General features: G+C 41.1%; 1 protein-coding gene across 3 annotated transcripts in view; it reads right to left on the bottom strand.

The window, feature by feature from the left end:
* The window catches only part of IRF2 (interferon regulatory factor 2), a 41,427-nt gene that overhangs the window by 11,120 nt on the left and 4,807 nt on the right, over nucleotides 1–25,500 (bottom strand). The window contains exons 2-6 of one of the 3 annotated variants that reach the window (XM_051790455.1): nucleotides 12,068–12,195; nucleotides 11,005–11,112; nucleotides 5,818–5,917; nucleotides 5,034–5,210; nucleotides 2,560–2,606 (exon numbers count right to left, since the gene is read on the bottom strand). In XM_051790455.1, the coding sequence (XP_051646415.1) occupies nucleotides 2,560–2,606; nucleotides 5,034–5,210; nucleotides 5,818–5,917; nucleotides 11,005–11,091 (411 nt within the window). In that variant the 5' untranslated portion in view covers nucleotides 11,092–11,112; nucleotides 12,068–12,195. Of the gene's footprint in view, nucleotides 1–2,559; nucleotides 2,607–5,033; nucleotides 5,211–5,817; nucleotides 5,918–11,004; nucleotides 11,113–11,802; nucleotides 11,907–12,067; nucleotides 12,196–25,500 lie in introns of those variants that run through there. The other 2 variants (XM_051790457.1, XM_051790456.1) reach the window with 2 other exon arrangements.

The raw sequence follows: 25,500 nt of genomic DNA, 5'->3' as shown, positions 1-25,500 counted from the left end.
CAGCAAACACAGCAGCCCCCATGGAAACGCTGCACACGCAGCACCTTGCTCAACTTTACTGAGGCCTGGTTACAGAGAAGTTTATTTAGTAGCCCCTTTCAAGCTTCAGAAACAAATGTGCATCTTGGAACTTAGGTGATGGTGCCAGATCCACAAAGAGGTTTGGATACTGGTGCAGTTGGTAAATTTCCAGTATCTAGATGTCTAGCCTACGCTAAATGCATGGGGAAAAGTGTTGCTAAGATTTAAAAAATGTCTCTCAATGTGAAGCTGCATGGTCAAAAGGATACATCTAGGATAAAGTAAAAATTAAACCCAGTTCAGTCCTTTGTTTCAAAGAAAAGAGACTATTTTTACCTGGGCTGCTCTGACACTTTGTTGATGAGAATTCATTTTGTAATGAATTTAATGAATTATAGTGCCTCTGTTTGCCCAAAATCCCAGTAGTAGGAGACCTATTTGAGAGGTGGGAGACCTGCTCACAGCCTCCCTTTCCTAATGTGGAGCGGGGAATTGGTAAGGTCCAGGACTCTTCACATCCACAGGGACATGCAGTGAGTGCCCTGAGCACCCTGCTCAAGCTCAGTAAGGTCTGGGAGGGTGTCTTCACTCCCACCAAAGGGATTGCTGTGGGTGCCCACAGGGTCTGGCAGTGACAACAACGGGAAGCTCACTGCGAGGCTCTTGCTATGCTGAAGTCCTTTTGCAGATCTGTGCTCACATCCTCAGCTTCTCCCTCTGCTGCTATTACCCCACTGCAGTTACCAGGCAAATCGTGGAGCAGCCTCCCACTCAGCTCCACTAAAGAGATTTTTCAGGGTAACTGTAAAGCGTTCAAAAAAAACCCATGCAACTTGGATCTCAGGAAGTCACATCATCAAGCAAAGCAATTATAAGCAGCTATCAGTGCTCAGAAATGTGCAATTTATTTCATCCACCACCCTTCTCCACTATTACAGCCTTCAACATTCAATAGCTTAAGAGCGGCTGAGCATGGAAGGAGCACCTCTTTTGAAATCCAAGGCACACCTGGAGACCAGCTGGTGCACACATTTGTCAGAGCAAGGGTGAACAGACAAGAACACTACTCAGCCTCAGTTCAAAGCTTAGAAGAAGTGGCCATACCACAGTTGGTGGCTGGTGAGCTGTATGCTCATAGTAGGTACCACTGGCAGGTGTACACGATCAGCTCAGCTCACTGCTCCTGTGTCACCTGCCCTAGTGCTTCTGTGAGGCTCAGGGCAACGAAGCTGGAGGAAAGTGCTCCCAAAAGCTGTGAGCATCACTCTGCTGGCACCTACTCCTAAACCTAACACCTCATGTACTAATCTACCTGGTATCACTGGAACTCCCTCAGCAATGACTGTGAGACTGATCTTACTGGAGAGGATGAGATTGTTTGAGTGCTCCTACAGCTTTTCACATATTTAATATTTTGTCTAAAAGAAAGATTCCGAAGTAGACGAATAGCAAAGTGCTGCTGCCAGCTTTGGAAGGGATCACACACTGCTCTGCCCTGACCAAAGGAGTTTACTGGCTCCCTCTGAACATCAGCTACCATCAAAGTCACTTTATAACAAGCACATGTGGCTGCATGATCCAGACAGGATGGTGAAAAAGTGGTTCCTTTAAAAAAATTTAAAAGTCATAGCATTCTGACATGTAACTCCATGTCACAACTGCTGGGGCAGCATCTGCCTTCCAAACCCAATTTCAATGGAGGAGTTTTTCCCAGTTTTCTGGACTCCCTTGGCCCAGAGCATCTCCTGGCCAGTAGCTGCAGAGTCTGAACCCATGGGTGCTCAGCCCTTCAGAAGCGGGCAGCAGGGGACCAAGCTGCCCTTCCACTGCAGACACAGCTGCTACATACAACCCAAGGACACCAATTTTACTGAAGGCTGAAAGTCTGAAACCTCTAAGATTTGGGGTTTTTTGAAAAATTGAAGGTGGACTAAATCCTGCTGGTGTGTAATACTGACCACCCTGCAGAGGCCCTTGGCAGAGGTGAGAAAGCTGGGAAGCACCATGCTTCACAGGGAAAGCGGCATCAGTCTGGGCCCGTGCTCTGAACAAGCAAATTTTCAGGCAGCAACTGAAGAGCTTTACAACTGAGGTCTTCTAACTGACAAAACATGATCACAAGGTGCACTTCACAGAACTTCTCCCCCTTGCTGAAATGAAAATTAATTTCAAATGCCTTACACACAGAAACTAATTGCTCCAAAAGGTAGCTCTATTGTTCAGAAGCATTCCTTCCATAATTACTGTATTTCTCCTTACATAGAAAAGCAAATGGCATGTGTATTGCTGAGACTTCCAGTTTTCCAACCTCCAGGCATTGTAACACAGGGGTTATTTCCACTGATGATGTAAGTCACAGCTCTAACAGCCTTCACATTTTAAAAAAAACCAACCCCAACATCCCGGGTAACTGTAGCTACTTAACCAAACCACAAGCATTTGCAAATACCCACCACAATATACTGTTGGGTATATTAAAAAATATGTGCAACAGACTGTTTTCACAAGTTCTCACACTATTAAACAGACACTTCTTACCTTAATTTGTTTGAATTTGTCATCCTTCTCGGACTTCGTTTTTTTTCCTGCAACAACAGAAAGAAAATTTCATAAAGTTCTGTGTGCCATGAGTTATCCTTCACACTTTCTATATTTACCAACAAATAGTCTCAAAATATGCCTCAAAATGGCAGGACATCCTGGTAAAGGGAGAACACATTTTGCTTAATTTTACCCCTCCTTTAAGGTCCGGGCAGCCAAAAATTCCTCTTAAACACTCTGGCTTTATGTTTCTTTTTTAAAAGACTACAAGAGAGAACAACTATAGGACCCAGGAAAGCAACCGTAGTTAAAAAATCAAAGTGAAAACTTTGGAATAGTGACAAATTAAGCAACAAGGTCTGTTAAAAAAATTAAGAAGGAAGGGGGAGAAAAATACTCTTAACAGGAAAAAAATAAATCAAAATTTATGTCTCATCACTTTTCTGACACTCTCACTGCAGCTACAGGAAAAGGGAGTTTGTTAACCCATTTAATGTGGCAAGAGATCACAATAAACTTCAACCAAAATTTTTGTAAATTGTTGCAACCTGGTGGGGAAATACATATTACAATTCATGCAAAACTGGTTTATGCAATCATACTGGACTTGAGAATCCAGAAAACCATATAGCATGTGACTTTTAAAAAATGTCATGTGCCTTGGCAGACCCCAGTGTTGCTGCCCTGCTCTGACCTCATGAGACCCCTATGTGGAAGCTCAGACTTGCTGGTACAGGCTCAGCTCTACCCCACGATGGCACAGGCATGTCCCAGGAATTTCTCCCATCTCTAATACAAGGTATCACTGAAAATTAGAAATGTTTGCAGCCAGATTCTTTTGCTCCCACACATAAATTTAGCCACATGCCATCAAGAAAGGGCATGTGAAAAAATATATGGGGCCCAAGATATGTCAGTTTTATAGTTAACTGGACTTTCTGCAGAATCTTCTCCTGCTGCAGCACCCATTTCCAGAATCTCAGCTTTCAAGATGAACTTTTGTAGTTCTTACATGAATCTACTACAAAGAGACAGGTTATGATCCAGGGGAATATGCCTAAACATACAAAATATTCTACTGACAAGAGACTGTAAACAGTTTCAAAGCAATTGTTCTATCATTTGCAGATTGATCTCCCTTTCACAGTACAATTCTGCCCCAAAAATTCCATGGTTCATCATTTCCAGTCACACTGACCTTAAACTGCAGCTGTGCCTTTCACTTCTCAATCTAAGAAAATAGCAAACTGAGCTACAGCTAAACGGAATTGGATTTTATAGGAACACTCTGCATTTGGTTTGCAGGTTATCTTTTCATCTGAAATCCTAGACAACAGAGGACATATACCAGTAAAGAAGCCATAAGAAAGCCAATGAGCCATAAATAAATCAATGTTTCTAGTTCAAAAGAAATCAAATACTCATGAGATTGGCCTGGTGGTTAGGTCCTCTCCTGGCAGGCAGGAGACTTAATCCCTAAATTCGGGAATTCAAACAGTTTCCCATTTCACTATTATGATGACCTGGGGTTTGGTTTCTCGTGGTCTTTGTAAGTCACAATGCTGTTTCATGGTTTAACGTTCTAAGCAGAGTGTATTGCTTCCACCCAGTTCAAGACAGAGGCCAGTTTAATTCTGCTCTTGCTTGAAAAAAGATACCACAATGTCTGCCACCGTGTTCTGAATGAGTCCTATTGAGTTAAATGCATTGATTTCTAATATTCCCCAATCATATTCCTTGACTGAAGGAAACCTGGGACTAGAATCTGAACATAACTCCATCAGCTTTAGCAGACAAACATCAACAGCTTGGAGCTATCACATCTCATTAATCCTCTCTTCAAGCAGCTTCTTCTCTTAACTGGATATAGGCCATTTTTTATACAGCTGTTCCTAAGTTCTTGGGAACATCTGGATAAAAACATTCAGTTTCACAGAAGAAGTAGAACTGACACATTTTGTAGGCTCCAAAATAGTAGTAATTGTTAAAGTAATTTCTCTATGCTAGGTTTCCTGCAGCAGAGTGTCAGGTATCCATTTTCAGGAGGGAAAAAAATTAATTCAATAACTGTGTGGTACAGCAATAGGAACAGTTCAACCTGGGTACCTCTGGGGAGACACCCTAAACAAAGGAATCCCTGGACTTTTATACCCTTACAGTCTATGTACCCATTTCAATAGTTATTTTTGGGTCTGGGGTCTTCCTGTTGCTCATTGGCTCCTGTAGAGTCTCTGTGTGCACAACTCTCCCCCCCAGCCAGCCCCGACCTCCAGCCAGCTGGCCACTGGTCCTGCTGTCCCTTGTTAGGTGAAGGGTTGGTGCCCTTTCCAAGCTCCTTGCCTGGGGCTCCAGTCCTTTCCCAGCCAGCCAGGCTTGCACTGGTAGCTTGCATACTGAGCTATCTGCAGTAGGTGTATTTCTCAACACAGTGTCCTCAGGAGCATTTCATGTTGACAAGCTCTCCCATCTACCTTTTTTGGAAGGTCTTTCAGATAACGGCAGCATCCGGTACACCCTGAAGGCATTGTTTCCTTTCTTTATACTTTTGTCCTTCACTTCTTCTATGTCAGGCAGGGAGTTCATAGCACAACGGAAGTTTGCTTTCCATGTCTTTGGATCGGGTTTATCTACTCCTGATTGGTATTTTCCTGAGCAAGAAAAGAAAGTTAGGAACATATGACATACGATTGAAAACCTAAGGCAAATTAATAACAGCATAGGTTGGCTTCAAGTTATTAGTCTTTGGTTCCCATGAGAAGCATTCAAACAATAGCTGAGGTTGCAGGAGAGTGCTGTGATCTCATTTCCATGCACATTTCTAGAACACACGATGAACAGTTTGTGCTCAAGAAAGACCCAGGGTGCTGCAGATCAGATGTGACTCCACAACAACATGGAAAAGCTTGCACAGCATTTACCTTTATTATGTCTGGCTCAAATCCACAGAAAGGCATAAAAAGCCTAAGGGCTTGTGTCTACAAAGTGCTGACTGTGCTCTACTCCTGACAGTTTTGAACCCATGTTGTTAACATTTAAATCAATTAAGTTTTAGTGTTCATCAATGCAAATGAGTTACGGCACTTCAGTAAAGCTGGAGAGTATTGTAGGCCTTGAAAAAAGCACTTAGCCTCCCACAAATCTGGAAACTTAAGTTCACTCTCTGTGTTAGAAAAGCAAAGACAAGGAAGAAGGAAAATGTAACTTTAAAAGGGAAAACAATGTGAAAATCTGTCCTGCAGAAAATAAGTTCGATACCTGTGTGAATTGCCCAGTTTCTAAATAAGGGAGCATCTTTTTCAACATCCCACCCATGTCTTGCTGCATGCATCCAGGGAATCTGAAAAATCTTCTTCTCCTGGAAGGGAAAACAAACAGGAAATGCCAACACTGACAGACTTGAGGGATCTTCTGATGACTTTAAGTCACTCATTTATAAGCACAGTTTCAGCATCTGCAAGTGTTTTGCTCCCTTCTAACCCAGTGTCACTCTCACTGAAGTCAACAGGAAAATATCCACTGGCGTCACCAAAGGCAGAATACAGCTCAAGTGTATGAAATAGTCAGAAGCCACTTCATGGAAGATGAGCCTGGCAGCTTTCCAAGCTGACACATGGAAAAAACATGCAGTACTACACATTTCTAAACATTCAAACAAAGGCTAGTTTGGCAGCACAGGCACTTTTATGATTAGAAAAATTACATCTGAAACTAAACAACTACAGGAACAGAGCAAATTCAAGGGATTTAGAATTCAGACAGTAAATACTAGCACAGTGAAGAGATCTTATAAATTTATATGCCAAGTAAACAGACATATGAATATATCAACTGTAGACATCTCTCTAGTGGGGATAAAAACCACCAGACACTCATGTGAAGAGGTAGCATTGAAAATACTTGAACATATTTTAGTTCAGAAACTTTAGGCCAAAGAGAAGTGCATTTAAAGCAATCCAAATTTTTCTAAATTAACACATATATAGCTAAATCAGGGCATGCCTTACATGGTGGCAGTATAAACTGATTCCCAAAGGGATCATGGAAGACAGTATGGTGACTATTAAAGAGCCTAAGAGCTTTCAGAGCTTGAACAGCATGGATTCCTACACTCCTTCCACAAGCACTTAGCACACAGGATACTGGGCCAAATGGATGCTGGGTCAGATGTGCTTTTATGTCATACAACATGGTAATGAATTCTTTCATACTGACCTACAGGGTTGCTTCAAAATTCTTCACACTCTTTACTGCAAAGCCATACCAAATGAGTTTGTTACACAGCACTTGTTTTTTCTCCCCTGTTGGGAGGAATACATCTTATCTGGCTCCGTATGCAGACATCTTGTGCTATAAATTGCCTCTGCAGGTTTAGATACAATTCTCAGTCTGGGAAGAGAAAAGTACTTCCAGGGCAAAATGCTCCCTCCTCCTGAGGTGGCCACCTGAGATACGCCAACTGAATTGCACCCTAAAAGAGTCTATTTCTCTACACTGACTACAAATAACTCCAGACAGGCAGCACTCCTTTAAATGACTGCATTGTAGATATCTGTGGTCATGTGAGATGAATCTTTTGTCCTTTCCCCTTCCCCCAACAACCACTTTTCTTCCTTGTCTGTCTCGTTAATATTTCACTAATGTCAAGGTTAGGTTTATTTCCCTTCCTTCCCATGTGATCTTTTTTTTGAGCCTGCATTTTGTCCTTCAACTCTTGTCTTTAATCCATTCTCTCATGTACATTCACTTGTTTGGAATTGCATTCTTCCCTTCTTGCATGGCTTCATCTTTAATTTGGTGGAAGCACTGATTTAACACGTTCCTCATTCCCCTCAAATCCTCACACTCTCATTCTTCCTCTTAATCTAGTCCTATCACTTCTCTCGTTTTGCCTCCTTACTCTTACCCCTATATATAAGTAAATAATCCTACAGAGATGCTCATCTCTTTCCCCGAGTAGAAACAGTCAAAAGGAAGCCTCAACCCCACTATTTTGTGGTCCAGAGCACTATTGTATTCAGCAGAGGTAGAATAAGCTTTCCTGCCTTTACCCTCCCACAGACTAAAATAAGCATGGAGAAAAGAATCATACTTCCATAGAACTTTGAGAATTGAACAGATTTAAAAGTCTCGTGCTTGAGAGGTTTGAACAATGCTACACAATGCTACGGAGGTTATATCATGGATTTCATATTCCATATGATAATTAAAAACATAGCAGACTGAACAAGACTCCAGACACAGTATCCTGTTATCATCAACTGCACTCACTGTTTCAAAGGAAGGTGCTAGGACACTCAACAGCAGTTTAAGTGGTCATTACAGTGCTTCTGTTCATTACAGAAAGTTCTTCCCAATCCCAGATGTCTTTAAGCACAGGTATTATAGCAAATTAAATACAAATAACAAAATAGAATCCACATGTATTATAATTTTATAATACATATATATAAATACAGAAACTACAGATTTTCTCATCCCCTATCAAGGATCTAACCTTCTCTGAAATCCCACAAGGGTGCTGGGTGCATCAGTATCATGTGGTTGTGTGTTCTGCTCTAGTTTACCTGGATGCTTTCTATTTAAATGCTAATTATTTCTTTCACACATTATCAAACATTACCTATATTCTTTTTCAGTTGATGACCTTAATAGGGAAGGGCTCATCACTGCTTTCTCTTAGACTTCAAAAGCATGTGCTGACTGGTACAGCACTGGACATTTGTGTAGGAGTCTCACTTTTCTGTTAAAAAATTAGCCTCACCTCAAGTCAAAAACACAACCCACAAAACTTTTGCAGCGTAACAGGAATTACTACCAAGCTCCACTGGGGACATCATTGCAAACTGCTCCGAGCAGGTGAATGAGCACATATTAGCTACAAGTCATAGGACAAATCTAAAATAGCAGCATCCTTCTTGAGGATAGTACTCCAAGCATCCATCAAAGCAGCAGGTTGCCTCTTGACTCTGTTACATCTACTCGGAATGTTTCCACTCTAATTTCCTTTTCCAGATCCATGAGGGACACTGACCTCTTATTATCCCCCTTCTCACACCACCTCTGCCCTCTACTGAATTATGGCATTTCCTTCACACCTCCCAGTTTTGTCTCTCTGGGAAGGTAAAGAAATTCCCATTCAGCAGGATAACATTTTCACCAGGATGGCACACAAGTATTTATTTTTTAAGCCCTATAAAAAAGGGGTTTGTTCTGGAGGTATAATGTCATCAACAGACAGTAGGGGAAGGAATTAGGTAAGTCAGCTGTACCTGATTTGTCCTTTTTAACTGAGAGAGGTTTAATTCTTTTTTCAGTTGGAAAAAATTCCTCAAGAGCCAACGACAAACCCAGAACAGTAGTAATTCCTTTCATATTTAAATCTTATTTCCTTAAAAGTTATGCACACACAAGTTTCATTCTCTTGATAATCTGACCCGCTTTCTTTTCTAAACTCTTAACTGTCCTTTGCCAAACTCTAATTAAAATATACAAATTGCAAAATCCTAGAGCCTCCAAAGTCGATTCTGCAGGTACAGAACAGGCTGTGATACATATGACATTGTATCATTGATTCCATGCATGCCTTTGTTTATGGTCAGGATTTAAAGTAAAAATAGATATATTTTTGGTTTAGTGATCCATTGTTGGAATGAACGTTTAAACATTTTTAAACAGAAATGCTTAGAAGGGCAGTTAGCCTGTTGAACACAACAAAGGCAATCCAGACTGATGCCAAATACAAGGGTAGAAGTGGGGAATCAGAGTTTAATAATCCTCAAGGCAGGCCACTTATCCTGGTATCCTTTTTCTGATAGGAGCCAGGGTTTTCTTTAAAAACAAAATAATTCAAAAAATTTATTTGTGAAACAAGCCTCAGTCAATACAGAATATGCTAAGGACAAAATCTTCTCCCAACTCTTGCATGCAAAGAGTTCATGCCAGAAGAACAAGGCAGAAACTGCTGTAACAACATAATCAGAGGGCTGCAAACATTAAACAACATGACATGCCTTGCAAACTGCCTTTATGGACTGATGTTCTGAATTTGGAAGAATGAAGCCCTTAGCACAGCGGCAGCATTTTTACAATGCAAAGGAAGCAAGTACAATTCCTCAGATATACCAAAAAAGGTTACGTGAACATAACCTATAGATGACAACACCGTATTTAAGAGTAATGTGTTCAAATCTGAAATACTGTGCCCTACCAAGAAATTATTTCAGGATTGGGAAGAAATGCCCAGCAAAGGACAGCAGATAAGGACTGTCAGCAGGAAACCTGACACGGAAGTAGAGATATTCAAGGAGAAGGACCCCAACATGGGACTCAAATTACAAAGACAACAGTAAAAACTGGTCTCTTCGTCTTCAGCTGGGATCCCATTTTGCAAGAACAAGGACCTACTCAAATTCACAGGGCAGCTAACTAGGGAATGGATAAAGCAATATTTATTTACGCAGCCACAGCATGTGAGAGTCACTGATGCAGGAAGTTCCTGAGAAACAAGACTCATAGCTGAAATTTAAAGGGCTCCTGATAACTTTAAAGTCGTGAACATTTCTAGCTTTGAAAGCTGAAATAAAAAGCGGTAATTTCAATAGCCATTCTTCAGCTTTAAAAATGAGCACCACAACTACTACCGCTATAGGGAGGACACCAGACTATCTGGATTAGTGTCTTAACCAGAGTGGCAGTTCCTATGTTTCTGCACCCAGTTTTGTGCATTTCCACCCATTCTGATAATAAAGTAGCCTCTGTAGCCAAAACAGCTTCAAGCTTTTCAGTGTGGTGAATTAGTCTCCTGCATACTACAGAATGCATGCAACATTTCCAGGGTTTATTACTATTTAAAGTCTCAAACACACTCCTTGGTTTTACTGAACCAATTTAAATAAATTCAAATTGGGCACTGACATTTTGTAGCTCATACTTGTGCTCTCAAAGTGTCTAGAGCACTTAGTAAGAGTTAAGGTTTGGGCCTAGCACAGTAAAAATTACTCCATTTTCTGCCAGGTTAAGAAGTATCAAAGAAGTCACACAAGTCTGAAACAGGAGATCATTGCTTCAATCCAGAGTCTAACTCAGAATATAGTCTTCCACCTCAGAAGAGCATTGTGTTCACATCCTTCTGATGCTACTTGGTGAAATGTGTTCCCAGCTTAAAAAAAAAAACAAAACACCTATCAGAGTCTCCAGAAACACTCACTCCAACAACAAAGCGATGGAAAATGCTTTCAAAGGAGCCACAAATCCACCAGACCAAAGCAAGATGCCTCAGATCTGGCAGGCAAGGCTGGAGGAACAGGTTCAGCAGGAAGCATTCAGCTTTGCCCTTCCTCCCCACGTCACCCCTTTGAAAACCAGGAATGAGCTGATTTACCTATTCAGACCTCAGCCACTGCTATAAGTTCCTCTTCAGTGCATGCATGCACCCCCCATTACCTTATTTAGCCATTTCAGCCCCGGTATTCTGTTAGAGTTGATTTGCTCTTCCAGCCAGGGCCGCATCCGCATTCTTTCGACAGGCATTGTCACCCACCTGGGAAGGAGCTGCAGGAAAAAAGGGACATGATTTTTTGTTTTCCAGGCAGAACTCCCAGGCAGTTCCCCCACCTCTGCACAGTACAGACATATTAAAGCTTTGCAGGCATTGAACAATTGTAAATATAATTGTGATTTTAGATCTGTGTGCAAGCCTCCCCTAAGAGTAACTGAGACAATAAAGTCTTCTTCATGGCAGAAAACACACTTCTGGTACACCTTGATTAGGAAAACCTTAACCTGAAGAAGACATATGATATTGGCAAAAGCTTGTCTGCTGACACAGGCGGGATACCAGAGGTCACAAAGAAAAACAATTACACCCCCGGGGATACCTCTTTTTGGCATATGTACTGTCATTTGCACAAGACTTTTTTTTGCAAAGAAAAAATATGTAAAGAAGAAAATTCACATGCTGGAGGCATCACTGTACTGGCCAAAATGATGCATCTACTAAGAAAAGTGCTTTCAAATGTCTGTTTCTGTCCCATAAACTTGACTAAAATTATGAAAAATACATTTTACAACACAGCAATTTATCAGACCATTTAGTTGTGGCTGACTAGTTTGGCCCCCTCCTTTCAGTTTTCTTGGATCAATCCAGTCACTAATTTTTTTAGCTGTTATTTTACATTTCAGTGCTGTTCAGCTATGATATGAGTACTTCACAGCCTCCTCAGCTGCACCACGCCACCTTACATTATTCAGTTAAGACTCCAGCTGACTTCATTTTCTCATTCTCTCTCTCTCTCACGTGACCTTGATGCCAGTTCCCTGTTGAGGGCTGTAAATTATTGACATAAGAGTCCAAAGTCTTGACCCTGAGGCAGAAAATTTTAAAAACATTAACCTATCTCAGGCACCACTCTGAAAGCGCCAACTGGCACTAGATGCACATTAAAGCACCACATTAAATGCCTGCTAAGCAGCCTGCAATCCATCATTTCCACATTCAAGTACTTGCATTTAGGCTGCTGCTTCTCCTCGCCCCCTCTGCACCGGGCTCAGCTCCTTCCTCTCTCCACTGTTCTTCACATCTGTGTTCTCTGCATCATTCTTAACTTCTGCTCCACTATTCTTGTCACCTTTGATCTTAAAAATAAAAAAGAGAAAAAAACTGAAAGCGCACAGCAATGGCACAAATGTAAATGGGTTTGTTCTCACTTCCTATGGGAGTACAGGCATCAGACAAACTAACAATTAGGCAGTACCAAGCCCACACCCAGCACAAGAGGAAGAAAAACGTTCAAAGTTTCCTCTCATTGCTCTGAGGACATGTATTTCCTGAAACTAATAAGGAATTAAAACCTGAGTGCAACAATAAGGCTCTTTGATGTGTTCAGAGAATTTACCAGCAGCCATGCTCACACTAACCTCTTAGCAAACATATTGGCATTTCGTTTACTACTGTGTGCAGTGGTCACTTGCGCTTCAGCTGCAGCCTGTTGCAGTTAACTGTGAATTTCTAAAATAGCTCAGAAAATGGTTGCAACTGCTCAGCTCCCTTTCAGGTGCACATCAGACACACAAAACCAGCAAACTCCAGGACCCAACAGTGGCTGAGCCCTTGTACAAATCCCCTCTCTGCGCAAGAGGGAAGCTGTTTTCTGGGTGAGGGTGACACGGGTACAGCTTTCTCAGCCCCCAGGTCAGCGGCAAACAGCCCGCCGTGCCACTGCAGCCCCCTCCCCTTGGCACCAGCAACCCTCATCCAGGTTGCAGAATGTGTATAGGAGATTTGTACCACCTTCCCCTACTACAGTTTGAGTCAAAGCTGGAAAATGCAAATGGAAATGTACTAAAATCATGAGTAAATTTTTATTTGTCTGACAACGAAGAAAAAAGTAGTGCACAGATGCATTTCTTTGTAAGGTATCTTTAAGTATGCATGCACTTTGAGACAATTCCTGGAAACACTGTGCATCAGATTCAACACTCAATATATGAGTGTTCCCATTTAGCAGTCAGACTTATTTTCTGGGTAATGAGCCCTTAAGACAAATTTCAAACCCATCTAAATAAACAAATTAGACAGAAGGCAGAAAAGTCATCTTGAAAGCAGCAGCAACAAATCCCACTTGGGACAGGCAAACATGGGAGAAACAGAAGCTGCCTTTGTACAAAAGCAATACATTTCAGGAAATGAGAAAGCTGCCAACAATCGCTACTACAAGGAAGCCGGTTTTGCCCCAAACGGCACAGCTGAGCCAGTCTGTCTCTTCCCTCCCACGTCCCTGGGGGCTTCCCCAGCTGCTCCCCTGCAGATGCTGTGGTGTGGTGCTCATCTCCTTTTCAGCACCCTGGGACTCCTCTGGGACTAGTACTTGTAACTGTCAGCACACACCTTCACATCCATCACCCACACCAAGGCAGATTAATCCAAGATAATCAGAAGAGAAGTTTGGCTTATGAAAAGGGAGGAGTGGTTCCCAAGACATATTTATCTGAAAGTAAATTCAAACCCAGCTAAAAATGACCCCACAATGATGTTCAGGTGGAGGGAAAAGTGGGCATCTTCTGGGGCTATGTCTTTCACAGAGGGGCAAGCACATTATGCTTCTGCTCATCAAAACAGCCCTCCTAGTGCTCCTCTAAGAGCCCATGATGCCAAAAATAAAGCTGGATGTCTTCAGAAGACACCCCAGACCTGTCTGCCTCGGGACAGTACTGACCACAACAGCGCTAAAATTTAGTGGGTATTTTTGCAGTTGCAGTTGCACATCAACAACACCCTTTTGATGAAAACATCAAGTCAACTCTACCAAGTAATTGCCTGTGGGAAATGAAGGTGCCATATCTCCTCTCCAGAGCTGACAAATCCATGATTTATGTGTACAGAAAGAAACATCAACTTCTGCAGTGCCTTAAAAGTAGCTTCTGCCTTACAATAAAAGCAGGGTTAATAGGTGCACTTGAAAGTCTTATTCAATGGCTCCAGGTGGGAGAACCTGAAGTCCATCCCTCAGTGAGTACAGAATCAATCACCTGACATTAAGAATCATTCAAGTTTGAAAAGACCTTTGAAATTCTCCAAAACAAGCAGCAAAGGCATGTAAAGTTTCATTACCTAACACTAAGCCAGCTTCACCATCCACCAGAATATATTAATTATAAAAGAAATCTACAAAGCCAGCCAGACACTAAGGTAAGCTGTACAAAACAGCAGGCATGCCAAGTTCCTTGCTCCAGCCTCTCTCCAGTGTTTACCCAGCTGAAAGAAAAAAGCAGAAACAGTCCACCCTTTTAAGGAGAACGAAACATCAACATTTACAATGTGGAGCAGGCTGTAACACCACAAGCACCTATGCATCTATCTCCCATTCCTGGTCAACCTGCACTTCCCCTGCACATTCACACCTAGAAGAAGCTACATGCAGCTGTCTGTATTTTTTGTACCAGAGGGCAAGTTGACTTCTGACAATACTTTCAGAGCTGCCAAGGCATCCAGTTCCCACTAGCTTCACCACCACCATGATGTCCTGAGCTGTGGGTACCCATCCACTGGCCTAAGCAAACTTCTTCAGAAAGCTGGTTATCTTTGCCTGCCTGAACCTTCACACTCAGGTTAACTGAGAGAAAAATGGCTTAATGCCTGCCATGGGTCACTTGACACCATCTTTCTCCACACCTTAGAGAGACCATGGATGAGGGTGGCCAGGGAGAGGAGCAGAGTCAGGTGGGGCTGCAGAGGGAAGGAGCAGCACCAGCTCACCAGTGCCAAAGAAGCACCTGGCACTCCATCACCCTTCAGTCCCACCTCAATTTTGCTGCACACTAATGCTATTCTTTGCATAGGCAGCTTTCTGAACAAGACCAGGAACCTAGCAGGCTTACAAACAACCCCTCTTTCTGTAGGGTCTTTTTCATCTGTTTGAGCCTGGACCGTGGCTCTCATCCTGCTCAAAGACATGTGTGACAGCAGAACGAACAGAAGAAGAAACTCCAGCGTGGGAGTGGGAAGGAGCAGCTGGGGTGGTCAGGGAGGAACCCTTTAAGCCAAAACCACTAATAAAGCTTCTGTGCTTTTAGACCATAGCTTCAAACCTAGATAGTACCAACCCCAGCATCTCTTTGGGGAAAACACAGGAAAATGCTTAATACTCCCAGAGTATTAAGGCAGGAGTCAAACTTTCTGGCATTATGTTGAAAATAATTCCTGTTTGTTTTTTCTTCTGGTTTATCACTGTCCCATTGTGGAGGAAGGGAAGAATAATTGTCAAGAAACACATTCAACTGCTTATGGGACCTAAGAAACTATTTTTCTGCCCTATCTGAAAAGAGGAGCTCCTTGAGACATTGGAAGTCAGGCTACCCACTGGGAAATCATTTTATGAACACTTGCCATTCTTAAGACAGCCAGTCTTCAAGAACCACTATTTTTAACTATGACTCTTAAAAATGTATTAAGACTGGTAGCTCCATGAATTTCCCTTTTCTCGCTCCATTTTTATCACCTGCCTCATTCTTAGAGGGGGCATTTGCCTTTTTGGTGGTGGGAGCTTAAATGTATCAATGGACATTCAGACATCTGTAAAATTACTCCTAAACAAGTGCTGAGCATGCAAGATACCAACCCCCAACACATGTCTGGAGGGGCAAGCCACTGGGACATTCCTGTGTGACAACCATGGCCCATGGATTTGCTGATACCATGGTTTATGGAGGGATTATTTTGACCTTTTTCAAAGCTTTATTTACTGCACTGTTTGTGCTAGTCCTGTGGTCAGTTCAGCCTATTTTTTCCAACTAGAAACTGCAAAAATATGGTGGAGGCTACCCCACAACAAGCTATAAACTGTCCTAACCCTGCAGGTGTGATATGGAGGAAGAGTGCTACAGAGAGCAGAAGGCATAGGATCTACTGGAGCTGGTGCCAGTGTAATCCAGTTAGGAATATGGAGCCTGGAAGAGGCCAGTGAATCACGCTGCTACTGCATGCTGCACTTGAAAATGAGCTTTCTACCAGGAGATCACATCAGCAGCCTGGAGAGAAGCACGCAAGCTGGTTTCTTAAGACAGACACAGCTGAAAGAAGAGTCCTAATGATGTAAGGATGGGAAACACATTTTTTGGAGCAGTTACACAAAGGGCATTGAGTAGGTAGCTGTCACCACAGAATTCTTAAAGGCACAGTAAACCATGCTGAAATTCAACTATATACACATTCTTTTCAAGATGCATTTTTCTAAGATTTTTTTATGCAAGACTCTTCAGAAGGAAACTCACAGCACTCAATTATATTTAAAGATATAGCAGAAAAATATTAATTATTTTCAAGAGCTATTCATCTTTAAAGAGACAGTAGAAAATATGTAAGTGATGGCTGCAATCTGTATATACATATAAATATTTTCACTCCATAACGTTTAATAAAGAGCTTGAAGTCCTCCCTATTCACTGCTAAAACATTCTAGCAATTCTGTCTTGTTTTTTCCCTGATGGAGATAACAATCCTGCCATACAGAAAGTGTAACCTTTGAGAACGAAGAGCTCTTCACTAAAATTGCCATAGCTGTAGACAGAAAGTGAAAGCAACAGCATGGCAGGCATTACATCTGAGCAGTACAAGATGTTCTCTTCCCTTCAGTTTCATTCTAGTAGCATTTGGATAACTGAAAAAGCCCAAAGGTTATCCCAAAACCACAAGCTACTCTATGCCTGTGGATATTTATTAAAAAAAATATTTGTATGGAACTAAAAAAAAAAAAAAAAAGGTCTTGAAAAGCAATTCTTCTTTCTACATCGCAAAATACCCAGTTAAAAGATTTGTCAGTATATGGAAATTTTATTAATGGTTCTGAGAAGGTAAGGTGGGATAAGAACCTTGGAGGTGCATTTGTGAAGTACGTCACAGCCTTTCCCCAAAGCTGTGAAAAAACATCTGTTCCCTAGAGGACACGTGCAGAACATTGCATAGTATCTATTTCTCTTTTTTCAGCAAATACAGAACTGGCAATATTTTTTTTTTAAAGTTATCTTGTACGTGTGCTTTGCTGATAATCTTTTAAACTATTTCCTTTGTTTGCTAACACTGTTGCAGTTCAGAAAAGCATCAATCATCCTGTGTGACCAAAGAGATATGCTGAAATGAGACCATATGCTAATTTTAGGATTCAGAGAACTGGGTTCTGTATTTGCGCCTGTGCCAAGACTGTTCCAGGATACAAGGAAACATGATCTTTTTTTAAAGAACAGTACTTGGAGCAAAATTCTGCCCTTTGGTCACAGACTGGACTCTGCCTTCATATGGGATTTTGCATATAGGGCCACTTTTCTCAGCTATTCTATTGTGAATGCCCCTTTGAAAGGTTTAACCGTATATACTCCGAGCAAAGCCCTGCTTGGAAGTCAAACTCATCAGAGGGATAGAGCCTTCTCCCACATAAGAAAACTTGCTTGCCTCACCTGCTCAGAAATACTTCAGAAATGTGAGATTGATACTAAAACAAGGACAACAGAAGTCCACTTTACTCAGCGGCTTCAACTTCAGACACCTGAAATCCCCCTGCCTGCAGCCTGCAGGGAGACAAGACCTCTGCCTGGTGCATTTTCCATCTGCCAGGAGGCAGAGGAGAATCTTACCACTGATGCTGCAGAAGCAGAGTTAACATGCCTTCTTTCTCATAATCCCAAATCATGCAAATATCTGTATCTTTTTTTGGAACCTACAGCAAAATACATAATTAAAGAGTAGTTCTGAGGAAAAGTGGGCATTGTTGTTCCCAGAGGGGCAAAGGTTACAGGTTCAAAATAAATCCTGAAGCTCTTGGTTTAGAAAACAGATACAAAGCAGGAAAACACATAAAAATCTGTAAGAAACTTTCTGGATTGATGGACAGTTAGAATGCAAAACCTACCCTCTCTGGTCTTTTAATTGCATATAATGTTGCCTCTTTTATTCCCTACCATTATTCTGTCAGTGATGCCCTGTTGAACAGGCAGGGATGGGAGAAACATCACTGGCAGATTTGCTTCTTACGAAGCACCTCTTGCCTTGCATTCCCTTAAAGTACATGCCATGGCTGACTGCTCCACAGAACCAGCTCCTGTGTTGGCTGTAACGCTTGACCCACACTGCAGCAATGGCAGTATTTTTCCTGCCCTTTCCTAACAATTTGGTGGCAGCAGAAAAGACATCATGATCATTCTATATCCTTCCTATCCATCACCAAGAAAAATAATTCACTGCAGCCAGGAAAGGGGGTATCTTATTTGCCCAGGTGCCTGCAGGAAAGAGGAAACTCCACCAAGACAGACCAGAAAGCAAAGAATTGGAGAGCAGGCAGGGTGGGAGGGCACAGGTCCTGGGCAGACTAGTATAAGGCATGGCCCAGCCATTAGGAAGAACCTGTACAGGCAACCAATGAGCAGTACTTCACCTGCTACCCTAGATTCCCGAATCAAATGTGGCAGGGCTACAACAGGACCGTGGCTGTCAAGAGGAAAACTCTGTGGGGTGGTGAAAAACCTGGGAGACCAGGCTGCTGCATCACAGATTCAACAGCTACCCAACTTTCCAAGGCCCTGCAAAGCAGGGGCCAGGTTGTGCCCACCTCAGTGCAAGGCAGATGGAGGGGGAGGGAAGCATTCATTATGCCTTCCTCTCATGCTGCTCTACCCAAGAAAGATACACAAAGATAGAAGGAAGAAAAGCCCTTGCATCCTCAAGGGACAGAGGGCAAAAAACAACCAACCTGACTTGCCCTGAAGAAAAAAACAAACAAAATCCCAAACAAAACAAAGGCAGAAAATACCTCAAACGTGTATTGAAATCAGTATTACAGACTACATGATAAACATGCCCAGGAAAACATACAATGGGAACTCATACTGTATATAAAGTGTGTTTCATCAGCCCTATAGCATTTCTGTTCCACCCAAAGGGTGTTAACATGCCCTGGCTGGGATTCAGACATTACACATCAAAACAGACTCTTTCCTTTAGTTTCCTTGCAAAGCTTATTCTCCCTCAGCAGCAAAGACATGAGTTGTTATTTTGCAGTGATCTCAGGCATCATTAAAGATAGCCCTTGGATTTGCAGACTAGAAGTGCACTGAAGAAAATCCATCTTATTTTAATACAATAGACCCAGAAGGCTGGTTTTTTGCTTCTGGACTTAGCCATAATGAAACAAGGTTTCAGCCTCTCAATGTTGACAACGAAATTTCCCTTGCACTGGCTTGTATGTTGAACACTTATCATAACACTTGAACAACACAATGCCAGTGGCTGAGCCCATTCACTTCTCTGGCATGGCAGCAACTTACCTCAGCTGGGAACTTGGCCCAGGGCCTCTAACAGATTGCTAAAGATCATCTCTGCAGTATCCTTGCCATGATGATCATCTGCATACATTTCAGTGTCTGCAAGTCTGGTGACAATACAAAGTGATTGCTTTAGTTTAAGCTTTGAAAGAATATTTTGTGTTCTGGGGGTCTCTTTCATTTGTTTCCCAGGTCTTCCAGGGAGTGAATACGGGAGATGCCAGATTCTGGTGGCATTAGGATGTCAACAGGTCTGTGCAAGTGACAACAGCATGTGGCTACAGAAGACTCTTCCCCTGCCACCTCCTTCAGGAATCTCAAAAGCAGACATAACTTGATTATAATAATCAGTCCAATACCTGATTTGTTTCCTTCTTAAACTTTGTGTTACATCTAATGTCTGACCACAATTTGTCCCCAGTATCTGGGATATCTAACTATTTTTCTCCCAAAAGCTGCCTAGAAGACAGGTGGTGACTTTTCAGTAGCAGAGCTGTACTTCATTCAGACAAGTTTGGGAAGGGCTTTTTTACAAGAAGAAATCTGCCAGCACGGTTTTCAGGGAGTAATTAATTCCTTGCACTGGGGAGCAGTTATCTCCCAAATAATCAATTTTATTCCTGAATTAAAAGTTCACACATGAATCCACTCCTGAATACCCACACATATTAGTGTTGCTGCTTAGCTGTGTCAGTTGGAATCCGTGGAAGCCAAACCCTGTGTGTTCTTTAAAGCCACCAGGAAAACTCAGCATTTGACACCTGATTCATAAAGAATTTTCCAGCCTGGTGAAAACGGTAAGGCTATTAAGGCTCAAACAATTATCAAGGATTGCTTCACTAATGCAACTCAACAGCATTGTTCTGTTGGACCACTGCACTCTTATGAGATCTGTGACTAGGTTTACAGGAGACATCCCTAAAACTTTTAACAAGCACATTTCCTACACGGGTCCCTCTGAAAGCAGTGGAAAATCATGCAAGTACCTGCAAGACTGGGCAGTCTTCATCTCCATGTCCTGCCTAACATTTCTCTGCCTAAGTATAGGGTGAATGCTTTATAGGGTAAGCACGTTATAGGGTGCTATATATTAGAAAAACAGCCATTGTAAACCAAAAGGGCTTAATCTCAGTGTTCCCACACTAACAGCTTGTGAGGCTCAGGCAAGATAGCAAAAAGACAATGACATTTTAGAGACACTCAGAGAGGCAAAAAAAATTATTCCAGATAGCAAACACTGAGAGAAATGTGTTCAAGGAAGAGTTTTCACATTCACCAGCCATGACCTGCACCTGATGTAATCCACCTTGCTCTGATTGGGCTTGTTTCTCACAGCTACCTTTGTTTGTATAACATACTGTTCTGCAACTCACAGCAAAAACTATTTGCACACTACGCTAAAGTGCGATTTAATATTTGCTTAAAGCTTTCATTTTATTGTCTGGGCAAGGGCAGTTTCTGCCACTGAAGTTAATAGCTAACCCACACCTACACCTTTGCTACCCAAACTTCTAATCGCGAGCAGAACACCCAGATCCGAGAGCAAAAGACATAAACTACCTCTGCCTAACCTCACAGAGAGCAGCAAAACCCAGCCCTTTCATGAAAGGGCTTCCTTTACTTCCAAGAGAAAGTACTAAAGAAAAGTATACACTATCTTGGATTTGTAAAAAACACTCTCTCGATTACTTAGACACTTTCTTTACAGACAGATCAGAGCAGGCACAGACTTGGGGGCTGGGATTCTCTGAATCATCCACACGGCAAGCTGGAAACATGTCTGTCACATGAATGTATTTATGGTTACAAAAATAGCACCATGAAAGAAGCAGATGTGTTGAGCACAAAAAATAAATTGAATTAGTTATTACAGAGATACTGCTTGACACTGGAGAATTTAAGAGAGAAATGTCTTCCTCTTGTACGCACATTTGAAAGGCTTGCACTTAAAGAGTGGCAAGTATTAAGTGCTTGTACTTGTGCTTGTTGAAATGGTATGATCTAATTCTCTTTTTTCTAAAAATGCTACTCTTTCTTCTGCCACAGGACATACAGGATAAGAATAGGTAATAGGATTGGTTAGAAAGTGTGGTTTTAATTTAAAGCTTTTGTGTAGACCACAGACCAACACCAATTAGACAGCCTCCATTTGTGATCTGCAGCAGCTATTTCTATCTTGGAAGTTTCCTAAAATACTACTGAGCTAGAGTGAGACAACTCAGCTCGTCTTCATTTCTCATCTAAGCTGGATAAATATTATTAAATTAAACAAAGCTAGTCTTCTTCGGCTTCCCTCATCAATCTCAAATCTCCAGAATGGTTTTGGCATCCAAAGCATTTAGTTTTTATATGCTTGAATGCAATGTGTTCAAATGTGTGAGAATTAGACCTCTGGAATTTAACTCTCTTTTATTTCAGCCCAGCAGAGTGAGTATTTTCAGCAGAGCAGTGATTGTCCAAGCTTCTCATCAACACCCAAACTTTTTGTAGATATGGCCCAGGAACACGTCTCTACATATGAGAAGGACGTTCACTTGAGCCTACATGGCCACCCAACGTTTGGCCATCTTTTGACTGATTAACCGGGTAGTTCTCAAGGTTGAAAAGGACCTTCTAGCTGTTGACTCATCTGTGGAAACAGAGTGAAATCATTCACAGTCATTTCATGTCATCAGCAAAGCTGATACCAGATAAGATCTTTTGGTTACTGTTGATCTGCCCCAGATCTAAGAGGATGACCCCAAAGGTGGGGTGCAAAAAAAAAAAAGCACACCACATATTTTATACCTGATCCTGTAACAACTTGAACCTCAACGTGAATAAAATTCAAGCACACCTACCAGCTGAATGAATGACTCCCTTTCATCACACGGGATGTCATCACCTCCATTGTACTTTCTGTACATGTTTGCCACAGCATTTCAAAATGGTACTTCCGTGACTGAAGAAGATGCCACTTTTCCCATACTGCAGGGTTGTTGACCAGACCTCTGGCTGCAAAAACTGGTATCTGGAAAAACCAGGAGTGCAGCGCCTATTCCCTATTGTGTAGTTTGCTGCCATGCAGCAGTCAAATTTACCAAAGCATGAAATAAATAGTAAAAATGAACTAATTTTTCAAGTTCAGCTCTCATGCCTCTTTGCTCTGTGTTTATTCTTTCATTTTGCCAACTGGGAAATGAAAACCAATGGAGTCAGTTTCACTTTTGTTTAGATTTGGTTTCAATTTATCCTCAAGTTTTGCTTTCATCTTTTTCTTGTAACACTTGGGATTTCAGATGCTGCAGGCAAGCCTTCAGTAATTTAAAAACATTAGTCTCCTATCCTGTCTGTTTTCCTGTTGTGGAATTATTTTTATTTAGGTAAACTTTTTAATATGCTGTCACAATTTTGGAAAGTGTTTGGGGGTGAAGGTGTTTACTTTTGATTTTACAAATTTATATGCCTAGTCCAAAAAATTCAGTACTTCAGTATTTTCCACTTGATTCATATCTCAGTTGCATATCCATTTACATAATTCAACAAAAGACCTTAAAAGAGCAGTCAGTGCACCAAATACACAAAAGCCCACATCATGCACCAAATGTGTGTTATATACACATATCTCCATGAAATGCACATAAAGACCTAAGTTTACTGCTACCTTAATTTATTAAACAACTAAGGCATTATCTGTAAGAGGCTTGCCTGGAATGCTGTCAAGCTATGTTCAATATCAACAGGAATATTACAGTACAGGAGGAATATTACAGTACAGGCTTTGTCTTCTGTGCACTCATCAGGCCCTTCAAGTCACACATATCCCTCCATTCATGTCAAAAAGCAGAACTTAACCACACTTCAGACTTTTTAAAACCAAACGCGTAAGCAACTCTTCCTTCTTTTGTGCTGTATCAACGTTAAGTATCTAAGTCTCTAAAATGTAAAATAATTTTAAAGCAGAAAGGAAATGGTTAGACAACATCCACTGCCACGTGCAGTTCAAAACAAAGGATAAATTTAAATACTTTTGCTTTTGCCACACCTTAACTCCATTCCTAACACCAGAGATACAAACCAAGCCTGTAAAGGTTAGCTGAAAAACTATCAAACCGCAACCTGCTGTACTCTTTAACAGCCAGGAATATGTAAATTATTACTTCCAAGTTTATCTTGAAAGCTAGCAACCTATACAGCAACAACTGAATGTTAAAATAACTTAAGAGTTAAAATTTAGTTCTGTACCGGGGGTGAAAAAACATGCCACATGCAGACGGATTTGCTACTGGATGCCTGTGTCCAAGCTGCAACAAGATAAAATGTTTGCCTTGTACTAAAGACTACTGTACATTTACTGCAATCTGCCCCCAAGCAAACAAAAGGGTCAGAAGATTTCCAATATACACGAAGCTGGGTTTGCAGTATATTACACATTAAGAAAGTAAATATTACTGTACTGGTTCCCATTTCTTTCTTTTCTCTCTAGGTCATTTAAAAAAACAGTAATTTTTCATCAGCTTCCAAGAAATTGAAAACATATCTAGCACTAATTAGAAGAGCAAGTTTTAAAATCTTTTTTACAGTTTATCAATAAAAAATGTGTGCTGTACAGTATATTCTTTATGCTAGATACAAAACATCTTCATTTTATATTTTTATATATATGTCACTATGTATGTCTGCATATATATATTTATATACATACAGGCCAACATTAAGCTCTAAACTGTTAACATGGTTTCCTTTCCACTAACTGCCAATTATTAATTTCAGTTTTTCTTAATGGCTATGGTAATCTATTTTAATCTTAACACAAGAGTTCAAACACAGTCAATACATGGAAGAACGTTCATACAATTCCAACAAACTTCTGGGAGAAAAAAAAAACAAAACAAAACAAACAACCCAAGGGGAAATTATTTAATTGCACAGAATGATTTTTTCCATAATATTAATCATATATAAGGAATATGCAACTTAACGAATCCTCTCGTTCGCTGTAGCCAGAATCTCTTCAGCTTGCTTATTTGTGTTTTGCTTTTGCACTTGAGATCTCAAAGGACAAACCAGAAAATCTTTTGCACTAATCAGTTCGTAGCAGTATAAACTACAATAAAACTTCTGTAAACACTGCCTTATGGTTTATGCCCTTAGTATCACAATCATTACAGGCCTTTGAAGAACCGAGTTTCAAAAGAGTAATCTTTACAAACGAGTCACAGAGATAAGTAACACGTGATTAGTTTTATGTCTTTACCAACAAATGGACCATGACTTTCAGTACAATATGCACAAAATACAAGTTGAGGTTCTAATATGCAAATATCAGAAGAATTTTGCAGGGGTACCACTCCAATGCAATGTTAAATGTACACAGGATGTACTTAACCTTACTGTAACTGCTGTCGGGTTAACAAGTGCAGGGGCAACAAGCACAGATTAAACAGGATCATCATAGATGTTTTATTTTTTTCCCCTGGAAATTTCATAAGATCTTATACCACAAGATTCACATATCAAATGGCAATAGGTGGTCCTGCTTCTCTTTGTTATCTGCAAATGGACCATAACTTATGCTTCTCAGTGGAAGTTTCTATTAGCAGTTTTCAGCAATAATTCTTGATCAGCACCTGCAGTAATTCTTTATGGGCAATCAGTGCCCAAAATTTGATACTGAACTGTTCTGACTTCTAAGCTGCACAGCAAGTTTCTCTCCCACAGACTGCCTAATCACTCATGAACACAAGTAAACTCCTGACATACACACAGTGGCCATGAGCACCACAATTTATGTATTGTATAATCATCTGTTGTTTTGAAGCTACGTCTCAACATTTTATTTGGGTCTCATTTATCTTACCTACTCACTATCTTCACAACACTAATGATTTTAAAGAATATCCCCACAACTTCTTCAGTCACTTCTTTTCCAAGCTACTTACTCTTTCACAAAAGCACCTTCATATGCTTGATCATCTTTGACACCCTTCTCTGCAGCTTAGCAACTTTCACTAAATCCTGAATCAGGAGAAGGGAGCACCACGGACTTGTAATGGCACAATGGTGTTTTCTATTTCTATTTTTACTCCTTCCTAATAATTTCTAACATGCCCTCTCCTTTCTTAGCCACAACTTGTCACAGAGCTAATTTTT

This window comes from Manacus candei, unplaced genomic scaffold (assembly GCF_025592945.1).
Source record: "Manacus candei isolate 608988 ecotype Guabito, Panama unplaced genomic scaffold, ASM2559294v1 h1tg000028l, whole genome shotgun sequence".
NCBI lineage: Eukaryota > Metazoa > Chordata > Aves > Passeriformes > Pipridae > Manacus > Manacus candei.
This window is presented reverse-complemented; position numbering and strand designations above follow the sequence as displayed.